The sequence below is a fragment of the Sitodiplosis mosellana genome, unplaced genomic scaffold (assembly GCF_009176505.1).
Source record: "Sitodiplosis mosellana isolate CC-2019 unplaced genomic scaffold, AAFC_SMos_1.0 Smas_scaffold_14, whole genome shotgun sequence".
NCBI classification, from domain to species: Eukaryota; Metazoa; Arthropoda; class Insecta; order Diptera; family Cecidomyiidae; genus Sitodiplosis; species Sitodiplosis mosellana.
In genome coordinates, this window is record NW_022595256.1 from 798976 (window position 1) to 823286 (window position 24311).

Sequence of the window (24311 nt, forward strand, 5' to 3'; positions counted from 1 at the left end):
TGTTTTCCATCTGAAGCAAATAATTTCGAAATTGTAGAAAAAACAAAAGAAAAAAGTAGAAGGACCATATCCGTTCGACAATCAGAGGGAGAGAAATGTACTGCAACGAATTCTTTTGAAATGAGTAGACTCAACTCAGTAGAGAGAATAAGGCAAAAGAAAAAACAACAGAGATTATATATGGTTTAAATAGACTTAAAGCAAAAAAGGTAAAAAGTGTGGCTCCATAATGTCGGTTTTTTTATTACTCACTTCACAGATAATTTCATTTCACTCAAACTGAATTGTCCGGAACTCGAAAAATGTGATACGAAATTCAATTTTGTTGAAATGAAACTTTTTAAACATAGAAAAAGGGCCTGGAAATGCCATCAAAAAATTATCTATTAATTTTCCTTTTTTTTAGAAAAAAAACGAACCAAAAGGTATGTCCAACATTTCCCACATTCCATTTGATTCATTCTGTTTCCTTTTGGTGAAATCATCGTCGTTTTGTGTTTTTTTGTGAGTGTCTAGATACGAGCTCATACACGTTGAAAGTTGTGCTCCACTTCAGGTATTTGCAATAGCTCGTATTTCACTGGTGTGTGTGTGTGTGTGTGTGCGCGCGCCCGTTATGCAGTCACGAGAAAAGAAGACACATCTATTTACACATGTTATTTTCAATACATCAGAGTTATTCAACCCTAAGGCGTCGTTGCTATTTTTTTTCTATGCCGGTTTTGCTAGGCATCATCGCTGAAGAACGAAAAAAAACAGCAAACTCTTAACTTTTTGAAGCGTGTTCTATTCATCGTACAAGATTGATGTGCATGTTCATGTTTTCAACCGAATGGATTTCCATCAACAAACGTTCACGTCAAATTCATGCACGTCAAGGGAATTTTTTTTATCGACACGAGACGTGGAACGTAGCACTGGAATCGGTTTTCGCAGTAGTAGGCAGAGCAGTCAACAATAAATGCGAAGGGCGAAGAATGGAAAAACAACAACCAAACAAAAACGAGGGAGAGATTCAAAAATTCAGATTGCATACACTATTTAACCATAGTTTTGAAACTTTTCTGCAATCAATATCATATTCATGGGTATTTTGGGCGTGAGCGAGAGCATAATAGTCATTGTGTCGCCGTAACATTTCAAGCGATTTGTACGATTTTAATCAAATTGTCATGATTTATTCCGATGAAAAGAGTCAACTTTCTCCAATAAATAATATGGTTCAGAAACAGAAACTGTTGCCCACACAATTCTACGGAAATATCGCACCCGAAATCGCAATGCGACTACAGACTCTAGACCAAACGAAACAAACTCATTTGAATTCTATTTACAAAATATATCAACAACGATAATAACAACGAAAATGAATAAGTTTGCATCACACGGCATGCGGTTAGTTGTTAAACATTGTCATGGTAATGAAAACTACATATTTTCAACATCTGTCGGTCCGAAATTATTCTGCTTGAATGATGTAAGTTCATGCATATACCCCAGCCGAAGATAGTCGAATATTTCGGAATGAACTCAATTTTTGGTGCTTGTAGTTGTCGTTTTTTTTCTGGGCCGAAAAACCATAAAATTCAATGGATGCATCGCATTCAGAATGGAATAATATTGAATTCGATCGCATAATAATTCGATTGTGTATGATTACTGTTATATTTGTTAAACGACGGTATCCATCAGCTGCATGGTTGGAATAATGCGTTATTGGAACGGTCATAAACAATATGTGCTTGTGCGTGCAATATGTTCTACGAAATCGTACATCGTCATCGACAAAATACACACATCTGAACGGCAGTCACAAAGAAATCCATAGCACATATATGTCAGAAGAATGAGAAAACAAAAGCGAAATACACAACAACAGAGAACGAAGTGAAGAGAAAAAAACATCCATTCGCCAACTATGAAAGAGTCTATAATAAATTATTATTGTTGTAAAAGTAAAACGAACGACAGAGAGAAAGAGTTTGTGTGCGAGTGTGAGTGTGCACAGGAACGATATGTTGCAATATACGAAGAAATAAAACGAAGTACATTTGAAATCTCTTTGTGGTGTTTGTCTTTTTTGTGCACGGAGAGAAACGAAGAAACGAAGTGAAGAACAGAGAGAAGGCGCTGAACAAAATAAACCAAACAACAACAGCGCAAAAGAAAATTCTTTGCTCGTGCAATGATGAGAGACAACACAAAACTTAGCATACCGGCAAAAAAAAATAATAGCAGTGCGAGATAGAGAGTGAGAGAACGACGCAACAACAATAACTACATTGGTTATGCACCAATACACTGAATCCTGAACAGACTAATAAAAACGCGCGCTCACAACGTCGTCCCTAACACAAGCGGCGAATGCTTATCGTATCGGGAGAATAGAGAGAATGAGAGAGAGAGAAAGAGCCACATTGAGAATGTATAAAATTGCTTTTGTTGTGCCTGCTGCGGCTGCTGATGTCGCTGCTATTGCTGAAAGAGGGAAAGGAATGAGATGAGAGAATACAAATGTGAAAAAATAGTAACGACGTTTCTCCGTAATAAGAGAGACTCGACGATTTTCCAATGCTACGCTTCTACTTCAGTTGTTCGTCGACTCTGGACGATGTTACGCGCGTATTGCATGCATTCGTTTTGAGATAAATAAAAGAGCGTTTTATTCGTATCCAACATTTTCTTTTTATAACGTATCAACGTTCAAACTAAGTGCTAGTTTTTTACAGAAAAATAATCGTTTTTTGTTGTGTTCGTGTGAAAACCAACCGAATTTTACCTTTTTAAATCAAAAGTGAATTTTTTTTAGCGTGGATTCAATTGCACAAAAATTGGTCAATGAAAGGAGAGGAGAAAGAAACAATTCACTAAGAACTGCTTCATTTTCCACGCCAGGTTGCTTTCATTGTTTATATGTGTGTTAAGATAAAACTAGTTTGTTGTGTAAGAGCAACGGTAGTGCTGAATTCATTTCATCACTTTTTCCCCACAACAACGTCGTGCAAGTGTTTTTCGTCGTCGCCGTCGTACGTATGCGATATTCTCAAAGAGTAGTAAACAAGAGCAGAATTGTGCACGACAAAAGAGAAATATTCAATTTTAATTTGTTTCAAAAAATGTGTTCAATTATGTGCAGCGGAGCGGCTAAAAGTAATAAATGTGTGTGATATCGTTTTAGTGTGTTTTGTACTCGTAATTTTGTTGCTAAATTAAATTCAAGAAAAGAGAAGCAAAAAAATGACATCACATCGAATTAATGATCACTTAAGAGAAACAGCATTCCAACGCACTTAAAAAAATTATATTGTTGCCATTTAAGCGAGCATCAAATGATGTGTTCGCCGTTTTTGCGCCCGTGCTCAACGTGTACTTCTATTGTGTAAAATTGATATTGCAGTTTGTACTTCGAACAAAACGAAAAAAAGAAAGAAGTCAGAACACAGCATTTAATTGTGGTATAAATTGAATAGTAACGATTTTACAAAGAGCGGAAAAAAAGAAACTAAAAAGGTTGCGATTAAACGAAAAAAAGAGAGCCATACTGAGTTGATTGAGCCCTTGTGACAATGACAACGGGCTCTACACGCAATTTGTGTCTGAATTCAAGTGTTCATTGAAGAAAAAAAACAGAACGTTCAAAAAGAAACGCAGTCGTCACGCAAAAATGGAACCGAATTTCATACGTAGATCGTCACGAAGAACTTTTTTATCCATAATTTTAATACTCATCGCCAATGGCATCGGGATTGAGCATGTATCGGCCGTTCGCCCGCCACCACCTACTGTGGAGATAAATAAATGTTGTCGAATTGGCGAAACACTAGACCGTAACAAGCAGTGTTCGATCGGTGGAAACGGTACAGATCAATGGTGGCCACTAATTTACCTTGTTGCTAAAGGTACCTACTTTGCGAAACACGGTGAAGCACCGCGATTCTTACGAGCTCGTGAATTTACGCAGCCAACGTGTGAAAATGCCGAATTATTTTTAAATAATATCGCCTTATTTTCCAATGGTTCACTGTTTCTGGGCGAACGGAATTCCTTTATCGATCGCAACGACTACTGCATCGACAAAGATGTGGCTTTGGTGTGTTTACCGAATGTAAATAGCGCCGATTCACTGAAAACACCCATTAAATTAACCAAAATCCGAAAGTGTTGCAGTTTAAATTCGATCTACTTAACGCATGATCAAAACTGTGCTCAATCCGATGAAAGTCAACGAAAACTATTAGAAACGAAGAATACATCGAATATCGATTTGGTGTACGGATTTCCTTTGTGCAAAGGTTTGGCCACCAACAATTACATGATCGCCGATCAATTTCGCGAACACAATTTGAACATCGACAATGGGACTTATACATTGGAACCTTCACGCAAGACCCTGACCAATGATGAATTTTGTATTGATCATTCACATCAAAATGGACACTTAGTCACTGCCAATGTGTTTGCATGCGATGAATTGGTTGATGTGAAAGAAGCGCCAGAACTGAAAATCGAAAAGGTTCGTATTCCGTGCATCATTAGTACACATATTCCTTTTTTTCTCTCATACGACCGAGAATCAATTGATAATTTATTATTCATTCCCGTTTGCAGAGACGACGCTTTCTCATTTATTCGATCGCCTTAATTATATCGGTGATATTTTTGTCATTGACATTGGCGATCGGTTTTCTGTTGCCCTCCAATCATCATGTGCTGCATTGCAGATGCCAAACATATTACGTCGCTTGTTTATTGATCGGTGATTTATTGCTTGCAATCAACCAATTATCTGGATCGCTCATTAAAGGCATTCCCTGTCTGGCAATTGGTAAGAAATTTTACAACTGACTCTCTGTCTCTATACATACACATAGCATATATTCGGTCCGAAATATATTTTGCATTCGGACGGGAAATGGAGCAGATGTGTTTCGTGCATTTGCATGAATATAAATTAGTAAACGGTTTGTTTTTTTTTTTAAGTCACTTCAGTAAGCTAAATTGTACACAGTTGAATTGATTTCGAGAATTTATGTTTTGTGGTTAATTAATAATGGTTTGAAAATGCATATTTCAATACATTACACACATTCAACGCGAGCAAACCGAAATCTATTCAATCGAAATGGAATTCGATGAAGCCGAAACCTCAAACTCTGCTCTAAATTCGTATAATCAATTTCCAACAATTCCAACCCAGATGCAACGGCAACATAGTAGTGCACACATTCAGTGGCTTCTATCAAATTAAATGTGAACGCTTAATCATGATTAAACAACAATAATATGTTGATCCTAACACTGATACATGGGTGTCAACAGCCAAAATCAATAAACACGAAAAATAAGTACGGATTAACATTTAAATCTGTCCCGCTCCGACCACGGCTACGACTACTACTACTACTTTCACAAAGACCCAATCGAGAACGTCCACCATGTTTGTGACTGCACTTCGATGACCGAACTCCGGACCGATAAAGTCGTTGCTGCCGCTATGGCATTATGCATTCATTCGAAACTCATTTTGATATGACCTCATAAAAAACACTTAGGCCGAGAGAGCAAGACTATAATTTAAATAGCGAACACAAAGACAGGCGATTAACCAAATCAAACATGAATGATGCCATTTGTTTTTGAGTGTGTTTTTTCTTTCCTTTCCATCTATCTGGGGAACTCTTTCTGGTGCCATGTAAACACGTTTTGCCTCCTTTGTGCGTCTTCATAAGTCTCGGATTTTAATTGAATCGTTCGAATCATAGAGCTATAAATAATCACACTTTAATGGTGCCATTAGACGAGCTAGAGAGAGAGATCTCGAATAAATTCCCATGTGTCGAGATATTGTGTTTTGATTCAAAAATTCCTTTGTGCTGTTGAAATTGAATGTTGAGTGTAAGTGTGTGTGTGTGTGCGTCTGCTAGTAAATCGTGTGTTCAAACGCAATTGCAATTAGTAGCAATGTTTCGAAACCGTTTAAAATGATGTATAGCTCTTATCAGCATGCTACACGTGCTTTCTGCTGTTTGTTACATTTACGTACAAACATTGCACACATTTGATTTAATTGTTTCGGTCTTTTCGACTGGAAACCGATGATATTAAAACGTAAGCGGCAGTATTAAATTTACTCAAATTCCTGTTTGGATTGCATATTGGCTTTGATTGCCCGCAAAATACACACATTGAGTGTGCGTATGTGTGTGTGTGTTTGTGTGACCTCTCTGTTTTCAATTGTGTGTTTTAGTTGAATTCCGGATATGTACAATACAGGATTCAGACAATATAATGAAAATCTGTTTTGGAGAGATAATATTCAACAAACAAATCGAATAGCGCTCATCCCGTTTGACCATTGAATGACCACCCGATGTGTGAATGGGAAGCTGTTGTCATTTTGAAAATTGCACCATTCAACCGAGAATGCGATCCATAAAATTCGTCCGTCCGTCCAACGTACCATATATCATGGAATAAGAGCATCCATGGCAGTACCATATTAAAATCGATGGTTGGGAAATATTTTCTGAAAATATGATCTTTTTTTTTTAAACATAGCCTTTACACATTTCATGGAATTATGTCACATGCAAATACCACAAAAGTGGTCGACGTCTGTTTATCAAACATGCTTTGCTTCCTGCTGAAGCATTTTCGCATTTAATTTACTACATTGAATTTGTCATTCATTATCCTCTCTTGCTCAACACTTTCGTCGTTTTCGTCGTCGTCGGCGGCGGACGCATCATCTCGTTTGTTTTGTATTGCCATTTGTGTGCTGAAGCACACCGAAAACTGAATGTAAAAAGGAATCACAGACATTTACTTAATCAAAATGGCAAAATCGCACATAAATTCGTCTTTATGGTGAAAAATGAAAGTCTTTTCTATGTGCGAATTGAATGTGCCATACACAGCAGACAGTGAATGCTATACGCAACAAACACATCCTGTCGGGGGTTGAAAAAGGTCTGCAAACTTGAACAAATTGGTAACTACACTCCACTTGTGTGTGAAACGTGCTGTCTAGTTGCCACTGCTGCTGCTGCTGCTGCTTGCTCGCCGCATTGTGCACTTAGCGAATTTATGAAAATGAAAATGAAACAGAGACACACTCACTCATACAGACACACACGACGTAGCATCGTCATCATCCCCGTCGTCGTTGTTTTCGTCATTTTCCTATAGACAGAGAGATACACACAGTATAATGTGTTTGCATTTGGCCGTGTTTATAAAATGCATACACCTAGGTAATTTATATCAAGCTGCGCATTCATGCGAAAGCGGGAGTGCTAGCTAACAGTTTACCAATGGGTTTGGGATATATTTACTGTTTGTGACACTCTCCAACATACACACATAACATAAAATATAACAACATTCGACAATATAACATAGACACGCTATATATATGCACTGCATAATATGACTACGGCGCCCAACGTTCAATGGAGTGCATTTACGCGCAAACAAATTTTTCGAAATAATATTTAACCAACGAAAATATTACATTGGGCTATGATAACATCCTATTAACGGCATGGTATTATGTGATTCATGTAGGTTGAAACATAGAGTACATATGTAATTATTGCTTTTGTGGAATGAACGTTTTTCGAGAGACAAAAAAAACGGTTTGCCGTCATCTCTCCATCCATCTATCGTATCGTCTATCTCCAACCCGATCAACGCAACATGCACTATGTAATTAGTTTTGCATACATCGCCTACAATTAATAAAATGCTTTGAGACTTCATTCAAAGCACGTCGAACACACAGTTGTGTGCTCACAGAAAAGTGCTCGTGCTAAAAACCGATACTTTGCAATAGCAACAAGAACAATAGTAGTAGTGGCAGTGGCAGCAGCAGATACATGAGCGAAAAAACAGACTCACATTCCAGAGACAAACCACAAAAATGTTCATTTTTTTACCATTGGTATTCATAAAAAATATCCACTATATTTGGCCCAAATATATATTAATCCATGGTCGGATGGGGCCATTGAACTATGGCCCCTACACTTTTCTGGGAGTTTATCGCACATGCCTTCTCCTCACGAAGGGAGATAAAATATTATATATGAAAATGAAATGGTAGTATTTGATTACAGTTATTCGGGAAATTGACGTGAGTCGTGAGTAGAAAGAAGAAGAAAAAAACTGAACTGTACAGGACCAATAATTGTAAAACTAAATGTAGTTTACACAGAGAATAATGTCTACTTGTATCTTCACATATCTTATGCATCAGCCCGACACTATTCGGCTTCACCCGAACTGTGAACACAATATGTATAGATAGCGGAGCAGACCGAGTGTCGGAAATCATGCAAAATTGCATAAAAATTGTATGGGCCAAAGTGAATTCAAACACATAAATTATTACAATACCCGGTAATGGCGATAGTGAAAAATGGTGATGGAAAACTTTGTTGCAAAAGCCATCCATTGGCGAGCTACATATCGAACCCATTGCCATTGGTTACAGCATGAGTTCAACGAGCTGTGCGGTGATACAGCCTGAACATTTCTTAACAACAGCAGCAGCAGCAGCAACAGAAGAAGAAAAAGAGAAACAAGTTGCGGTTTCTTGAGAAAATTCAATTGATCGTCTGCATATGAATGAATGAATGAATGAAAGATGATTAGATTAGATGAAATTTTGCGGTCGATCTCACCGCGTTCTTATTTTTCTTTTCTTTTTTCATTTCCATGTAGTTTTTTTTTCGAGTGAAATAAGTGACCTTTCTCGTCAAAGACTAAGACTATTGTTTATAGATGTATGAGCGTGTAACACATTGTAGAAAGTCACGTTGTATCCAATTGGAATAGTGCGCAATGCATGTGAGAATAACCTTTGAAATGATTTATGTATATTAAAGTTTTGAGCAGCATAAGAATAGGCATCGAGTGAGGCTATAACATCGATTTCAATATCTATTTATTCGAGAATTGGCATGCTACATAGACAATATACATTCAGTTTGTGCATTCATCCGAGAGCGATGTTGGAGAGAAGATGAAAGAGAGAAATAGAAAATATGTGTAATAGAAATATTGTTTTGCTGGTTTTACTATATATGCTTGATGCCAAACAACGACGAAGATGACGACGACTCGACCGATCAATAGAGGAAGCAATGAGAGAGAAGAGTATTTGTTGTTACAATGATCATAAACTTATAGATCTTGAAGTTTCACTCACGACTTAAAAGTAGAATTTTCATTTCTAATTTACATTTCGAGCTCGCGCGCGCTCACGCGGCTGCACCGTATTTCGTCTATTTTTTTTTCACTCCGATGTTCTTCACTTCAACCTCATTGTTTGCACAATCGAGTATATTTTGCTTGGCCGCTGCAGTATATGAATCTATTTTAAGTGTATTTGTAAGAAGAGTTCGATTCTTTGACCGGGGTTATTTAGAAAACGGTAATTTCATCGCATAAATATCATTAAATCGAACATAAATTGCCGCAGCAATACTCATTTAGTCGAAATTTGTTTCAATTATTTGCCGCCAACATAGCATAAACTGTAATGCCACTATTATAATAATCGTAGTATCTCCACTTGGGCCGTGGCTTTCAATGGAAAAAACAAATTTGAAAATCCGTTCGATTCGTGAGTGTTTTTCTGTATCTATTTCAATATGAATTTGCGAATTTCAATCGTAGTTCGGGCAAATAACATTTATTTAACGTATATGGATTATGGGAATCATGCTGTTTGGATTCCCATTTTTCATATTGTAGATGTAATAACAACGATAAATATTTAATCGTTTCCATTTGCATATCTTAATTCCGTAGATAAAATCAACTTAAAAGATATTAAATACAAATATTCCAAAAATAAATTCTAATTCATACGTGGCACATATGTTTGAAAGCATGTAATTGTAACAAAATGCGGTTTATGTTTGTACTCAACCACACACATACACACCATTCGCAAACACAGAAACTCACTCAGCGACTGAGCACAGCGAATGCAATTTATGCAGTGATTAAGCCGCTGATGTTTTCTTCCTCTATTCTCCGTACAACACAATCAATTCATTCAGCTTCAGAATGTATTACTATTCTTGCAGCAGCAAATGAAATATGCTTTCGCAATTATAATTTTGCATCATTTTTTTTATTGAGAATGAATTGAATATGAAGCTGCTTTATTCTTTAATGATTGCTATTTTTTTCTGCCATCGACTCTCTCATTATAAATCTTGTACAAGCTGCACATTTTTTACTGCGAAAGAAGCAATATAAAATGTGAAATGGAATTAAAACGACGAGAGAAGCGAAGAACAAAACTTGTATATTTATTGTTTTTGCATTGATTCACATTGTTTCTCTCTCTCTCTCTCTCTCGCTCGCTCAATGCATTACGGAAATGCAGTTTCCAAGATGTCATAGCTCAAAAATATAAAGGGAATAGTAAATTTTCTTCTTGCCTCGTTTGTAAAATAAGTGCGTTTATGATTTTTTTTTCCTCCAACAGAAATACAAAAGACCAACGAAAACAAAAACACAAAATGCATGCAAAGAATTGAATCCCCAGACGAGGTGCACTGAGTTTTTGTTGTTGTTGTTGTTGTTGCTGTTTTTTACATTAAATAAACGAGACACAAGTCAACCTTAGAACGATCGTGAATGCGATCAAATCGGGTTCAACACATTTTTCTTCTTCGTTCATATATATAATAATTGCTCATTTCTTCATTCCACTCTGCGCTTTGTATTATGATTTTGCGCGTTCAGATCAGCTCTATTTATTTATTGTTTTATTCTCCGGGTTTTCTTTAGCCAATCTTCTTGCAGTTCAACTTGAGCACAGAAAACATGTGTATATTCACATCATCTATTCGCTACATCTTATCCGCGTGCAGTTTATCTTCTTCTTCTTCTTCTGCTCTTCAGTTTATAATAATGTTGTATTTTAATTGAAGCAAAAAGAGAAAGAGAAAAAAAAGAAACCACAAAATCGTTCTAGTTGTTTGTTTCTTGTGCTGTGAGCGGCTGCTGCAGCGGCTTTTTAAATCCGCGTGAATATGAGTGATGCAACTCATTGCACCAATAATAATGGCTTATTGTTTATTGTTCATTCCCATTTTGTCTTGCTCGTTTGTGTAAATTCTTTTTGCTAGATATGCGCACAGCAAAATTGATTGCCTGTGTTTTTCACTTGAAAATCAAGATGAAGAGGACTTTAATCTTGTGAATACGTATATAGCATAGAGCATTGTCAAAAAATACTATCTTTTGATTTATTAATGTATTCTTTTTTTTCGTTTATTTTTTTCTACAGCCACCTCGATGCATTTCTTCTTCTTAGCCGCCTTCTTCTGGCTTAACACCATGTGTTTGAATATTTACTTCACGTTCAGGTAAGAACAATGTCACACAATAATCCAATTTCAGCAGAACCGATTTGTGTGCCGGGCCACCGACACAAACATCATCAACAACAACAGCAACGGCAAATTATTGTGGAATGCAAAAGGTTGTGTGCAAAATTCCTTGTTGAGTTTGTGATTGTTGTGTCGATCGCGAAACATGTTAATTACGTTTGATTTAATAGGTGAACATTGTTTAAACCAGATATACCCTCGTGTGTCTTGTGCGCGTTGACAATCGGTCGACTGGGCAATGTCGTCGACGACTGCGATGTCGACAAACGGAGAGAAAATTAAAATTTATATGTAGAATGGGACGAGAGAAAACAATTGAACACATGGTGAAAGATCGCTCTGACAGCTCTCTGTTATAGCACAAATATTCAATGTGTGTGACCTGCACAACTGGAAGAGTTGATCTGGTTTTGTTCTAAGCGCTATCTTTGTTTTGTTACTTTTTTTTTCTTTCTTTCGCTCGTTCGCTCGTTTTTTTATCCGTTTTTCTGATCTCGCTCGTTGCTTGAATTATTAAAACCGAGTAGAATAAATAAAACGAAAGAACTAAAAACGTTGAACAAAATGATCGTTTCATAAATAAATGGAATGTAAATGTCAATGTGTCCAATGTTCGTTGAGTTGAGCTATAACACACAAATCGAAAGATCTCTGAACAAACACTTGTTTTGTGGACGGTTTGATGTTTGACGTCAAAGAGTATGCGTGTGTTTTAAATTCTTGCATTTATGTGTTTGACGCACTATACCAAGGTGAAGATTCCTAGACACATGATTCGATTTAGAAAGAGAAATTGCGAAATGATTTCGGTCGAATCAATATGAATAATATAGTTAGTTCCTCTTTCACAATGGTCAATCGCTTCAGATCTATTTCTACCCAACTATGGTACCAGAGTGCCATTGTACTATGGCGAAATATCTTTTATTTCCATTGCGGATCTCCAAAAAGATGAAAGACTCATTAAAAAGTCCAAAATGTTACAAAATCAACTGACGTCAGCGAGTAATAAGACGGATTTTTTGTTGTTGTTTGGCTTCCATGCCATTATATTGCCCACACTTTCACTTTTTTGTTCACGAGAGTATGTGCGAGCACACAGAATGGATACATCGGCTTAAAGCGAACCCAAAGAAATGCGACGACGACAAAAAAAGAAGAAATAAAAAAAATCTTACGTTACCATGAATGCTCAATTTACACAATGGATTAAAAACACACAACGTTCACGGGGCAATACAACACGTTACATTTCATTTCACTTTATTTCCTGCAAACGAAATCTTTCGTCGAAATTTCTTATTCGCCCAATTCTTTGAGCGATTTTTTACATGTAAATTTTCGATGCATACATTGTTCAGAATCATTAAGTCGTAGTTATTCAAAATATTTAGTGGCTCGGCGCTCCTATACCATTTCATCAGCATACAACTACTAAATGTGAAAATCCATGCAAAGCGCATTTATCAACTTCTTTCGTCTTTAATTTCACTCATAAAACATATGCCCTAGCTATTATATGTTATTGAATCAGATTAAATTTCCATTGACATTTAAAGAACGCTTTAAAAAAAAAAAAATGCCAATTTTAATAATATCACAGAGATTTTCGGCCAACAACATTGGGAAAGAAGCAAGAGAAAATCCGTTTGCGAGTCTATAGAACGTATGCATGGGGTTTTCCGTTTCTCATCACCGCTATTGCGGCCATTATGGACAATTTACCCGATTCACATGATGTATTACGACCGAAATTCGGTGAAAAGACATGCTGGTTCGTTGGTAAGTGTGTTTATAAGATAAGCGGGCAATGAGCAATTGCACTGCAGTGTTCATAATAAATATGAAAAGAAGAAAAACATCGTATAAATTGGCATTTTCACTTCTATTTTAGGTGACATGGAAATATTTGTGTACTTCTTTGGTCCCATTGGATTGCTGTTGTTCATAAATATATGCCTATTTGCATCCACAACGCGACAACTTATGTGCGGCCTATGGAAACAAGACGACGTAAAATCATCGACGGAACGGTAATTTTCAACGCCAAAAAATATTCTCATGTCACTAGACAGAGTGCACAATTTGTGTATGTTGGAATTTCAACATGATTGCAATTCATGTTTATTTGTTCATTTAACAGCGCTGCACTGGGTCGCGTTTGTATGAAGCTTGTCGTTGTTATGGGCGTCACTTGGTTATTTGACGTGTTATCTTGGGCACATAACGTATGGATCTCCGAAGTAAATGCCACGAAGAACAACACTAACTCTAACTCGCTAACGCATGATGTTCGCTATTATTTCTGGTATGTAATGGATGCGATCAATGCATTGCAAGGAGTTTTGATTTTCTTAGTGGTCGCATCACAGCCTCAGGTAAATAATTTTGTTACTTTTTCATCCCTATCTTTTTCATTTTGACCAACTTATTTATGTCACATAATCTTTTTCCCACTTCTCAAAAGGTTTATTCGGCGATTGCGAGATTTTTCTCACCAAAAAGCAGCCGCTCCAAACTGAACACCACACATGGCCAGCAACATTCAAGCTCATCAAATGGATTAGCATCGATCGGCGAATCAATGGCAAACAATACATTCAACAATACCACCACGTCGAAAGTACCAATGGAAACGATTTGTTGAACAAAAGAACGAACAGCATCAGTCACAACAACAGTATCATTCAACTATGATCACATAGCTCATCGAATTCTATCGATTTTTTTTCTGTTCGACAAAAATCAAATCAAATGTATTGATTGTACATGAAATTATTATTTAAATAATTTAATTGAAGTAATAGACGCTAGGAATTGGCTATGCATATGCTTAATCAATTCTGTGATTTCGAGGCAAAATAATCCCATATCGCACATCTAAGCACTTTATTCATCAGCTACCCGTATTTATTGAACAAACAAAAAACCGCATGTTTGCTACACAGTAATGTCTTCAACTAAACTATGAATCGGCTATAATGAGGCTTTATTCTGTGGTTAAGCAAATTGAGAAAAAAATTTAACATAAAGGCAAATGTCATTATGAAATTAGAAGCATTCTACTTGCAGATCAGAAAAAAGAACCGCACGACAGTAACGCACTTCACACATGATTGATCGGTGACAATAATGTGTGTCAGTGTTTAACAAACCTTCACGTCTGTCTGTCTGTCCAATTTACTCAGCAGCTTCATTACAGCTCCACTGGATATAGAAGATGACATCAACATTATTTTCTATGGGTGATACTTTTGTGTGATGACTGGGAGTGGTACATACAAATTAAGTGATAAAATCGCTTCTACACCTATTCTACTTGAATTCTTAGAAGGAACATTCATTTTTCCCACCATCTCCCATTCAACACCATTTTATTCCAATGAACCATTTATTCTTCGGCTTTTGTTTTCGTGCTACGATAATTGTCAAATAATTCGCATTGAAAATAAAAGTTTGCGAATGAAGGTGTTTTTTTTTAAACACAAATATTAAAGATACTCTGACCGCCTACGCAACAGTATTACGTTGATTTCATCCGATTTTTGCTCATAAATGTATGATTAAATTATGTCCTTTTGTGTATTGTTTTCTTTTTATTTCTTTATATTAAAGAGAAAAAAAAACATTTAGTTTTAGTTTGTAGATGAAAATATGTTTTGTAAATACCCAACTCATTTAAACCATATTTCGACGAGATTCATCTCATTCCCAAAGATAATATTTCATTTTCCAATTTTTTCACATTCGAAAAAAATTGACTCTATTCCTTGAAAACCATTCATTAACCTGGCCAATCGAAGCGGTGTGGTTTCATCGCAAAATCATTTTTGATACAAATATAATCAAATCTTATGTAAAGCCATATATAGGAATTTTTAGACTTCATACAATTCACTCATAAGTATGCCTTGTTTTGTATTTTGAACTAATTTACACGCATAAAATTTAAGATATAAAGGAAATAAACTTTTTCAATTCAAAGAAGCGTGTGTTATTACGTATGAATTGCGGATACAAATTTCAGGTGAAAATCTTCAGAATATTGCTTTGTCTGGTCCACAGCTGATGAAAGAAGGAATTACCATACGTCATGTGATACATTGAATGTATATGTTAACATAGCTAATGTATAATGCAGTCCAAGAATGTTTATGACATAATCTTCAGTGCCATGATAAGATAGACGCCCTATCACCCCATACTGAAAGTATTTATAGCTAGAAAATTCTACTTTAAATAAAAACACCACAATTTCCGCATCTGAAAGTTATATTTCTTTTATTATCTCATTATTCTCTAAGCAACAACCACACGAAAATATGCCTGAAAATATCAACATTCCCAACCGTATTTCTGTCCTCCCTTTCTTTATCTTTTATCACAATTTATTCCTAAAATATTTCGAGCCGTCTGAAAAGCTGAACCCAGTGCATTGGCCATTGTTTTTGTTTTTTGATCTGAATCGCTGAGGAACTCTTGAATCTGAATGCCTTCGTCCATTCGCCGCTCTAAAAATTCCCAGGTTTGTTGGTGATTTGGTGATTTATCCTGTAGTAAATACAATTCGACCATTTTGTATATCGAAGCGATGCCAATGCGTCGCGTATACCAACCGATGTCGACCGATCGATCGCCGGCACAGTAGCACACATCATCGACTAAGGTAAGGAGTTGAGCTAGTGATGTTGGTACATTTTGCGGTAGTGTCATAATTGCTAGCGCTTGTGGCCATGTCTCTTTGTACGGAATAATCATTTCTAGTCGCAAGCGTATTGCTCTGATGGCGAAATCTCTTGGACTCGGTCGTTCAGCAGCTTTTCCACTGTCATCAGCTTTCCCAGTAAGTTCATCGAATTCACGCTCCAATTGTGTGATCAGCTCGCGGTTGCACTTGGCATAAAAATGATGAATCAATTCGATTGCGCCGTTTGGAAACATTCCGTGGGCAACACCTGGGTAATTAATCGATTCGGCACCATTGGCAATTGCTTCTTGACTCCAACCTTTTGTCGGCACAAACTTCAAAGATGCTTCTAAAATTTCCGAACGAACTTTTTGTATTTTTTCATGGTCTTCGGTCGATTCGGATGCTGTGTGGTCCTTCGCATTTGACTGGTTTTCCTTCTGCTTCTGCTCTTCATATTCACGCTCAATTTTTACCTCCTCAGCACGGAATTGGTCAATACTCGATTGTTTTGTACTGTTATCTTCTGTACTTTTCCATAAGTGGCTGCATGTATGAATCATGCGACGATTATGCTTCACCGAATATGAACGATTCAATACATTTTGACGCACGGTTGCATCATTTGTTCGGTAGTTTTTACAATTTTCTATCGAATTCAACTTTTCACTTTTCAATACAGAACTATTACCCAATAGTCGTATATTCGAGATAACGATTTGATTAATTGTACGCAATTTCAATATTTTTGGCAGTACCGAAAGGTTCGACATATTGAACGAAAATAAAGTGCTCGTCGAATTGTCAAACTATGTTCAAATGATGCCATAACCTCGAAATTTGTCGACGATGAAAAGTCATTGTCAAACAAAAGTCATCGGCGGACTATTCGAAATATGCTGTAAAAGCACACACCGAATGTTCACATCGAACGAAATACAAACAATTACGTCAAGCTATCGTCGTTGTGAATACATAAATTGAACGAGCATCTTATACCCCTCTGTATCGTTCAAAAAGCATCCTACACTTATATACTAAATTGAAAGAAAAAGTTTAATTACCACAGTTTAGCACAGTTGACGTATACTACCACACCAGTGGTGGCTGTATAGTTAACTCAATTTTCTTAATTAAATCGGCGCCGCTGAATGTGGTAATTCATATTAAACATGATTCATAGGCGTTAGTTACGCATTTAACAGTGCATCAATTTCGCACGTACATTAAGCACAGGAATTACAGTCAGATTTGACGACGAAATTGTTTTTGAAAGAATAGTAATGCGTCGACGACGACGTGTGTCTAGATAAACAAAATAAACGGACAGATTAAATCGTTGCATATGACATTTTAATAAAAAATCAATTTAAAATCGCAGCAAATGAACACAAAAGCCATTGTTGAATGCGGAAGTCGGCAAAAAATTGATTCAATCCAAATAAAGTAAAAGGCTACAGTTGTTTTTTTTTCTTCATTTCGTTTGACATTAAAACATTCAATATTTGCTTTGATGTAAGCACAATTGTACACACGATACACAGTAAATGTGTGTGATAATAAGAAACGGTGACAAGCCATAGGTCGCTGCAATTTATTGCCAACTTGAAAACGGTAAACAGAGCAACCTTTTAAATCAATAATTGCATGAGCAAATTGAATTCAATTTCGATTGTGTGTGAAAAATAATCCTTGAACTGCTATTCTCTATTTCAATGTGAGTCCGATGATTTGAAATCGGTGTGTCTAGATCACCACCAAATGGGATCGAATCGAGGTGGTTTCGATCTTCCAGAACGAAATTCGAATTGAATACCGAATACACGTACATTGAAGCAGGCAGGCGTTTTCGAAACTATCGTAGTAGATTGGATTGGAATGTCAAACAAAACGCATGCACTAACACAACCGCACAATAGGCGAAACATCATTCGAATAGGTGTGTGATGTGCATTTCACATAACACAAGATGTAAATACAGAGCGTAAATTAAACAGAGAATGTGATCGAATGGAAAAGAGAGACAGGGAGAGACGGAGAGCGAGAGAGCGAGAATAAGAAGAGAAGAAAAAAAAATAATACGAATACACCTAAGCAATTACAACAGAGCATTCACTTCAGAGCATACGAATGATTTTGACGGGAGTGGAATTTTTGTTTTTCGCTCCGAATTAATTCCGTAGAATTATAGAGAACAATAAAGGCGACTACATCAATCATCGTTCGGTAAATCACAATCATTTCTGCCCATTTTCGTTTTTTTATTTGCCAGTGCCAAATGGGAAAGCCGCAGGTTTGAGCAGAAATTTGTACAGGAAGAAGAGAAAAAAGCAGTGTGTGATTTTTGTGCACTAACAAATAGTGTATGTGTGTTTTTTTATAGCAATATTTTACGAGCATAAATTAAATTATTTACTCTCGGGTGTTTTCTATCGTTCGTTTTTATGTGTGTCTCTTTCGCCCGTGTCAGCAGCGAGCGGCAGCAATGTGATCGAATCAACGAAAAATTAAAATAAAATGATTATTTCTCTCGCACAAATTCCAAACGCAATAACACACTTTGGCCCATTGATTGCACAATAATAAGTTGATGTCATTGATAGCGCATTGATTTCGAGTGAGAACAGTGTGAATCAATCATTTTTGGTGATCATAACGTAAACGAAAATAAGAAAGTCGATTTCGGATCGGTGCGTACATGAAAAGGGCAGCAACATTGTTTATATAGACAGAAAGACGACAAAAAAAAAAAAACGATAGATGTGAATGCTCGCAAATTGTCAATGTGACAACAACAATTGTTAATCATATCATTCGAACTGAGAGAGTAAGAGATAATGTAGTGTTTATTTGGTCCGGATTTCTTTGGAGTTTTTTCAAACTATAACGCTGTTTGGTGATTTTGCCATTGTACACCAGTTGGAATTTGGGAAGTGAAAGAGTTGATTTGTGCATTTGTGTCTACGGCCTACAAACGATTGTATTTATGTTGAATTGTGGCAAGAGAAAGAATCGAAATAAAAGTGACATATTGAATGTTGCAAAGATGGCGGAAGCCATTGACGACGATGTTAACAATAGCAACAATAAGTCCAATATCGCTGCCGCTGCTGCTGCTGTTGCTGTTGCACAAGTCGCAAGCAATAGCGGTAATGGTGATATGAGTTTCGTGACCAACAATCACAATATCAATTGCAATTCGAACAGCAATCAAAGTGGCAGACGATCGATACTACGATTCTCATGCTCGCGATGCTGTAATGACATTTTTAACTATTTGATGCGGTTTCGCGCTAGTCCGGAGGAGTTGGAGCAACGATACAAATCACGGGAAATCGACAAATTTTTGGAAAAAGATAAACATACATTCCGACGACAGGTACACTTGCACTGTTTTTTTCCCACCTAATTCAATCGTGCAGAGAGCTATTCGTTTTATTGTTGTTGTTGTTTTTGTTATTTTTTTCTTGTTACTTTTATGCATCAAATGCTTTTGTTTTTCTCTGTAATCTGTTCGGAGTGTTATTGTGCAGTTTTTGTTATTCATTTGCATTCTCGCTCGGTTTGTTTATATTTATTTTGTGCTGGAACAAAACAAAAATGAAATTGGCCATAAACATCTGACTAAAATGTGTGACCAGTTGCATGTCACATGTTTTTGGATCGCGCTAAAAAAAACTAGTTCTTCTCTCACCTCATCTGATTTCGATGCGGTGGAATCAAAGCGTAGCAGCAAAAAAATAATAACAGAACAATAACAACTTTTATCACGACTATTTTGCAATACAACGTTTGCTTTATTATTATTATTATTATTATTTAGGCATGATTCATAGCTCTGTGCCTCGAAATAATAAATACGAGATGATTTCGCTGATATGACATTATTTTCGTTGATGTTCACTTTTAATTAACTGTACAACAATGAATATTATGCCAATATGATTCATAATTTTCTTTTTTAATCAATCTTCGTAGGTGAAATTGCTCTTACTCGGCGCGGGCGAATCTGGGAAATCCACATTTTTGAAACAAATGCGAATCATTCATGGCATCAAATTTGAGCCAGAATTAATGCGAGAGTATCAACATGTAATATATCAAAATATTGTGAGAGGAATGCAGGTATTAGTCGATGCCCGTGAAAAATTAGACATTGCATGGGAGAATCACACCTCTGAAATGGCTGCGGAGCGAGTGCGTAAATTTCTTCATGGAACCGAACTTGATGCCGAATTTTTCGATGACTATGCGCCAACTGTACAGATTTTGTGGCAAGAACGGGCTATTCGAAGGGCATATGATCGCAGAAGAGAATTCCAAATCGTGAGTTGAGAAACGTTGCTCGGGTGGTGGTCATGAATCCCGGATGAACAGACATCAACTGTTGGTTGATTCAACCATACAGATCTAACAGTTGATTCAATGATATAAATCTTGCACTCAAACTGTCTAACATGAGGCGTCTGTCCGTTCGCGATGTTATCACCTCCACTCATTGAAACGATACTCTTTTGCTTGGAATGTATCATTTATTCCAGAGATTACTATGAGATATTTTTATTCATATGGGATAGAAATATCGCATAAAAATATCAGATATTTTTCATGCGTTGCGTTGTTGTAACGCATCTGCAGTACAAAATTCATATTCCCTCCTGGGAGTCAAGTCGAATTTGAGACTGATCCGAGCCAAATTCAGCAAAATTGACTTGGCTCCCAGGAGGGAATATGAATTTTGTACTGCAGATGCGTTACAACAACGCAACGCATGAAAAATATCTGATATTTTTATGCGATATTTCTATCCCATGTGAATAAAAATATCTCATAGTAATCTCTGATTTATTCTAACCGATGCTATGTTTGTGTCTTTCCTTTCAGAGTGATTCAGTTAGTTATTTTTTCGATGAGATCGATCGAATAGCAAAACCAAATTATATTCCGTCCCAAAAGGATATATTGCATTGTCGGAAGGCAACGAAAGGTGTTTACGAGTTTACAATAAAGATCAAGGTAAGTGTTACTTTCAATGTCACCAATATGGTACATTGTCCGATTGGAACGACTGGAGATGGAAGAAAGTGTGAAATTAATCAAAATACGTGAATTTTCAGGACATTCCCTTTGTGTTTGTGGATGTAGGAGGGCAGCGAACTCAACGGCAAAAGTGGACGACATGCTTTAGTTCAGTGACATCGATTCTATTTCTTGTGTCAACATCGGAATTTGATCAAGTTTTAGCCGAAGATCGGTAAGTTTCAATGTCGTGTGTACTTGCATCACATAAAATAAGAATCAATAATAACCAATTACATGTTTGTCTCCCAATTGTCTCCAATAGGAAAACGAATCGTCTGGAAGAGTCGAAAAATATTTTCGACACCATTGTAAATAATACAACGTTCAAAGGAATTTCAACGATATTATTTTTAAACAAAACCGATTTGTTAGCGCTTAAAGTACGAAATCCAGAGACTGATATACGCTGGTATTATCCACAATTTACAGGCAACCCGCATTCGATACTAGACGTTCAGAATTTTATACTACAGATGTTTATGAATACCCGACGAAATACTCACACAGCCATTTATCATCACTTTACGAATGCGGTCGATACGCAAAACATTCAAGTGGTTTTTAATTCGGTGAAAGACACTATTCTGAAGCGAAACCTATCGGCACTGATGCTACAGTAGAGCACCTAATCCGGAACAACAGAACAACAACAACATAAAAACGAAAACAAAATCAATAGCTGCGCTTCAGTTGTTAAATTGTCTTTGACTCTACATCGGTTTACGATTACGAGCGCCAGTGACGCAATATATCGAACTCCTAACTATTTTATCCTTGTTTGATAGTAGTTTTTTGTCATATCCACACACACACACACAAACAAGTAGATATATCCAGAAACGAAACGAACACAACAACAAATTAAAAACTAAAACTAAAACGCAGGCAGCAAATCATTATTGTACAATCCCACTCTGAAATGCACAATCCAATCATTTTGTTACTTTTACGAATGGAAAACGCATTTATCTTCTCCGTGCAAGTAATGAAAAAAAAAAAACAAATTTACCCGCGCAGTATCACACCATCTACCGTTTTAAAAGCATATTGTCTATTTTTATACAGATATTTTTGTTATGATATTTTTTTAAGTTGAAAGAAGTGAGAGGAGGAAAGAAAGAAAAAAAAGTGTAGCCAAAAAATGATGTTTGATTCTGTGGATGAGAACACACCATTTATTTCAACAATATGGAATAATTGGACTCGAAATATAAGAGGATTCCTTGGGTTTTTTTACGACGTTTTTTTTTAATTATAAATTGTAAATTCAGAGTCAGAACCAACATATTAGCTTTAAGAGCCTCCCCCTGTAATTCGGCCTGAATTTAAGGAACCAAACATTTCCGTGTTTAACTGTATATTCAATATTCATACAGCATTTTGATATTTGAATTTATTCAGAACATGTAGGAAGGAAAACACACGAAAAAAGAAAACAATCAAAACATAAATGCAAATCTCGAATTTCGCTCGAACAGTATTTAGACACTAAGATCTAAAAGAAACCGAAAAGCAATTTATATGATTATTGTATAATATATCGCACTCATTAAACGATATTAAATGAAAGGTTATGTCTACTGGTATTTTGATTTGGTCAATTTGATTCCGCATTTTAGAACACATAAAATCCAATAAGATTCTTCAGTCATTAGAGCCAGACATGCGTTGATGGCGAAGCAAGCAGATTACCATGGCACTATTAAGGTTCTCTTACGTGGTCTTTCCATAATTGCTCTGTAATGCACATCATATGTGGTGGGGACTTATTTTGAATGCCATACCAAACAGTGGTTATTAGTGCATTGGTTAGTGATCAAGAAACATTGCAAAGTTGGAATCATCGACGTTTCTTTTTCTCTCTGTCAATATTAAACCTCATTACAATGAATCGAATACCTTATAAATTCCTCGTCGTTCTATTTTCTGCGTTCTTTTTTGTTTCATTAATAAAAAGTGATGATTTAAATGTGCAAGCAAACGATTCATTTACGTCGAATGCACCAGCTGTTTCAGACCAGGGTGTATTGCCTCTTTTTGGTGAATTTTTATTACAATTTCGCAATCAAACCGCTAAGTAAGGCTAATGGTAATTGATTTTAACGATTTGTTGAATTAATTTTATCCCCTTTTTTTACATAGTTTGCCAAAACATTCATCAAGTGACAATAGTAGTGGTTTCGAAATGCATAAGTTAAAAAAGGTATTGCAAGACGTTTACAGTCCGATTCTATCCAAACGTAAAACCGGTCAAAGTCTAGCGAAACAACAAATGAGTTTTCCAAACTTGCAACAATACTTGGACCCAGTTCGATCGTATATCAAAACTGCATATAGAACGTATTTGCTACTGAATCCGGAAATAAAGATGGCTCAATGCTTATACAAGCACTTGTACGTCGAATATCCTCGTTTGATGGGATTTTTCCGCATGCAAAACCTACGACTACTTGCTAGACGCGCATATCAGATGGTTGCGAAGTTCGTTAATAGTGTTTTAAGTGGCAGTGTGTTTGCACCCGTTGAGACTGAGGCCGATGAAGAGCGTGTTGGTTTGAAAGTTGCGATGATCACAAAAGAAAAACCACCACAAAAACCAAAGACACCACAATTGAATTTGGGCAATTATGGAGCGTATAATTTACCTCAATCAGTTCCAAATTACAACTATGCATATTATCCTCAGCCAGGTGTGGCATACCAACCAATTTCAACGCCTAACTTTGTCTATCAAAGAGTTAAGCGTCAATCTGCACAATTTCCAATCCAAATAGTCGAAGCAAACACACAATTTTCCCCGAACCAACAATACCAGCCAGGATATACACCACAAATGACACACACGGGAACGAAACAACCACCAAAAGAATCTTTACATCCAAGTCAATTCGTCGATAATGTTCAAGATTTCGAAGACATGGACCCGGATGCCAAGATCGATTTGAGCAATTCAGCTCTTCAAAACCAAGCCGACCAACTATTCAACATGGATTCATTGTTCTGGAAAAGTATGGGTGTCGAAGATAATATGATTAGGAAATACTCGTTAGCCTATTGTGGTAAGGAATATGTAACGAGTATACTTAGACGTTTCGTTAAAAATGTTATCCTCAGTTAAATCATCTTCA

At 36.5% G+C, this 24311-nt stretch overlaps 4 protein-coding genes across 7 annotated transcripts; 3 read left to right on the top strand and 1 right to left on the bottom strand.

Annotated features, from left to right (window-relative positions):
- Positions 1-897: 897 nt before the first annotated feature.
- LOC129568014 (probable G-protein coupled receptor Mth-like 1) lies at positions 898-15398 on the top strand. Its single transcript, XM_055445508.1, has 7 exons — positions 898-4513; positions 4609-4825; positions 11312-11390; positions 13018-13196; positions 13309-13447; positions 13558-13792; positions 13882-15398. The coding sequence occupies exons 1-7, from the start codon at positions 3665-3667 to the stop codon at positions 14059-14061; spliced, it is 1878 nt and encodes a 625-aa protein (XP_055301483.1). The 5' UTR covers positions 898-3664; the 3' UTR covers positions 14062-15398.
- A 270-nt stretch (positions 15399-15668) lies between these two features.
- LOC129568016 (ubiquinone biosynthesis protein COQ9, mitochondrial) lies at positions 15669-17000 on the bottom strand. Its single transcript, XM_055445514.1, has one exon. The coding sequence runs from the start codon at positions 16872-16874 to the stop codon at positions 15786-15788; it is 1089 nt and encodes a 362-aa protein (XP_055301489.1). The 5' UTR covers positions 16875-17000; the 3' UTR covers positions 15669-15785.
- A 171-nt stretch (positions 17001-17171) lies between these two features.
- Positions 17172-22757, top strand: LOC129568015 (guanine nucleotide-binding protein subunit alpha homolog). 4 transcript variants are annotated; one of them, XM_055445513.1, is made up of 7 exons: positions 17172-17715; positions 17824-18464; positions 18575-19480; positions 20080-20427; positions 20986-21117; positions 21219-21355; positions 21446-22757. In XM_055445513.1, exons 3-7 carry the CDS (start codon positions 19088-19090, stop codon positions 21801-21803), a joined length of 1368 nt encoding a protein of 455 aa, XP_055301488.1. In that variant the 5' UTR covers positions 17172-17715; positions 17824-18464; positions 18575-19087; the 3' UTR covers positions 21804-22757. The 4 variants fall into 4 exon arrangements, with proteins under 4 accessions (XP_055301488.1, XP_055301486.1, XP_055301487.1 ...); XM_055445511.1 differs by having other exon boundaries at positions 17185-18464; XM_055445512.1 differs by having other exon boundaries at positions 17185-18327.
- Positions 22758-23233: 476 nt separating this feature from the next.
- LOC129567958 (uncharacterized) lies at positions 23234-24301 on the top strand. Its single transcript, XM_055445352.1, has 2 exons — positions 23234-23260; positions 23326-24301. Exon 2 carries the CDS (start codon positions 23369-23371, stop codon positions 24299-24301), a length of 933 nt encoding a protein of 310 aa, XP_055301327.1. The 5' UTR covers positions 23234-23260; positions 23326-23368.
- Positions 24302-24311: the final 10 nt, after the last annotated feature.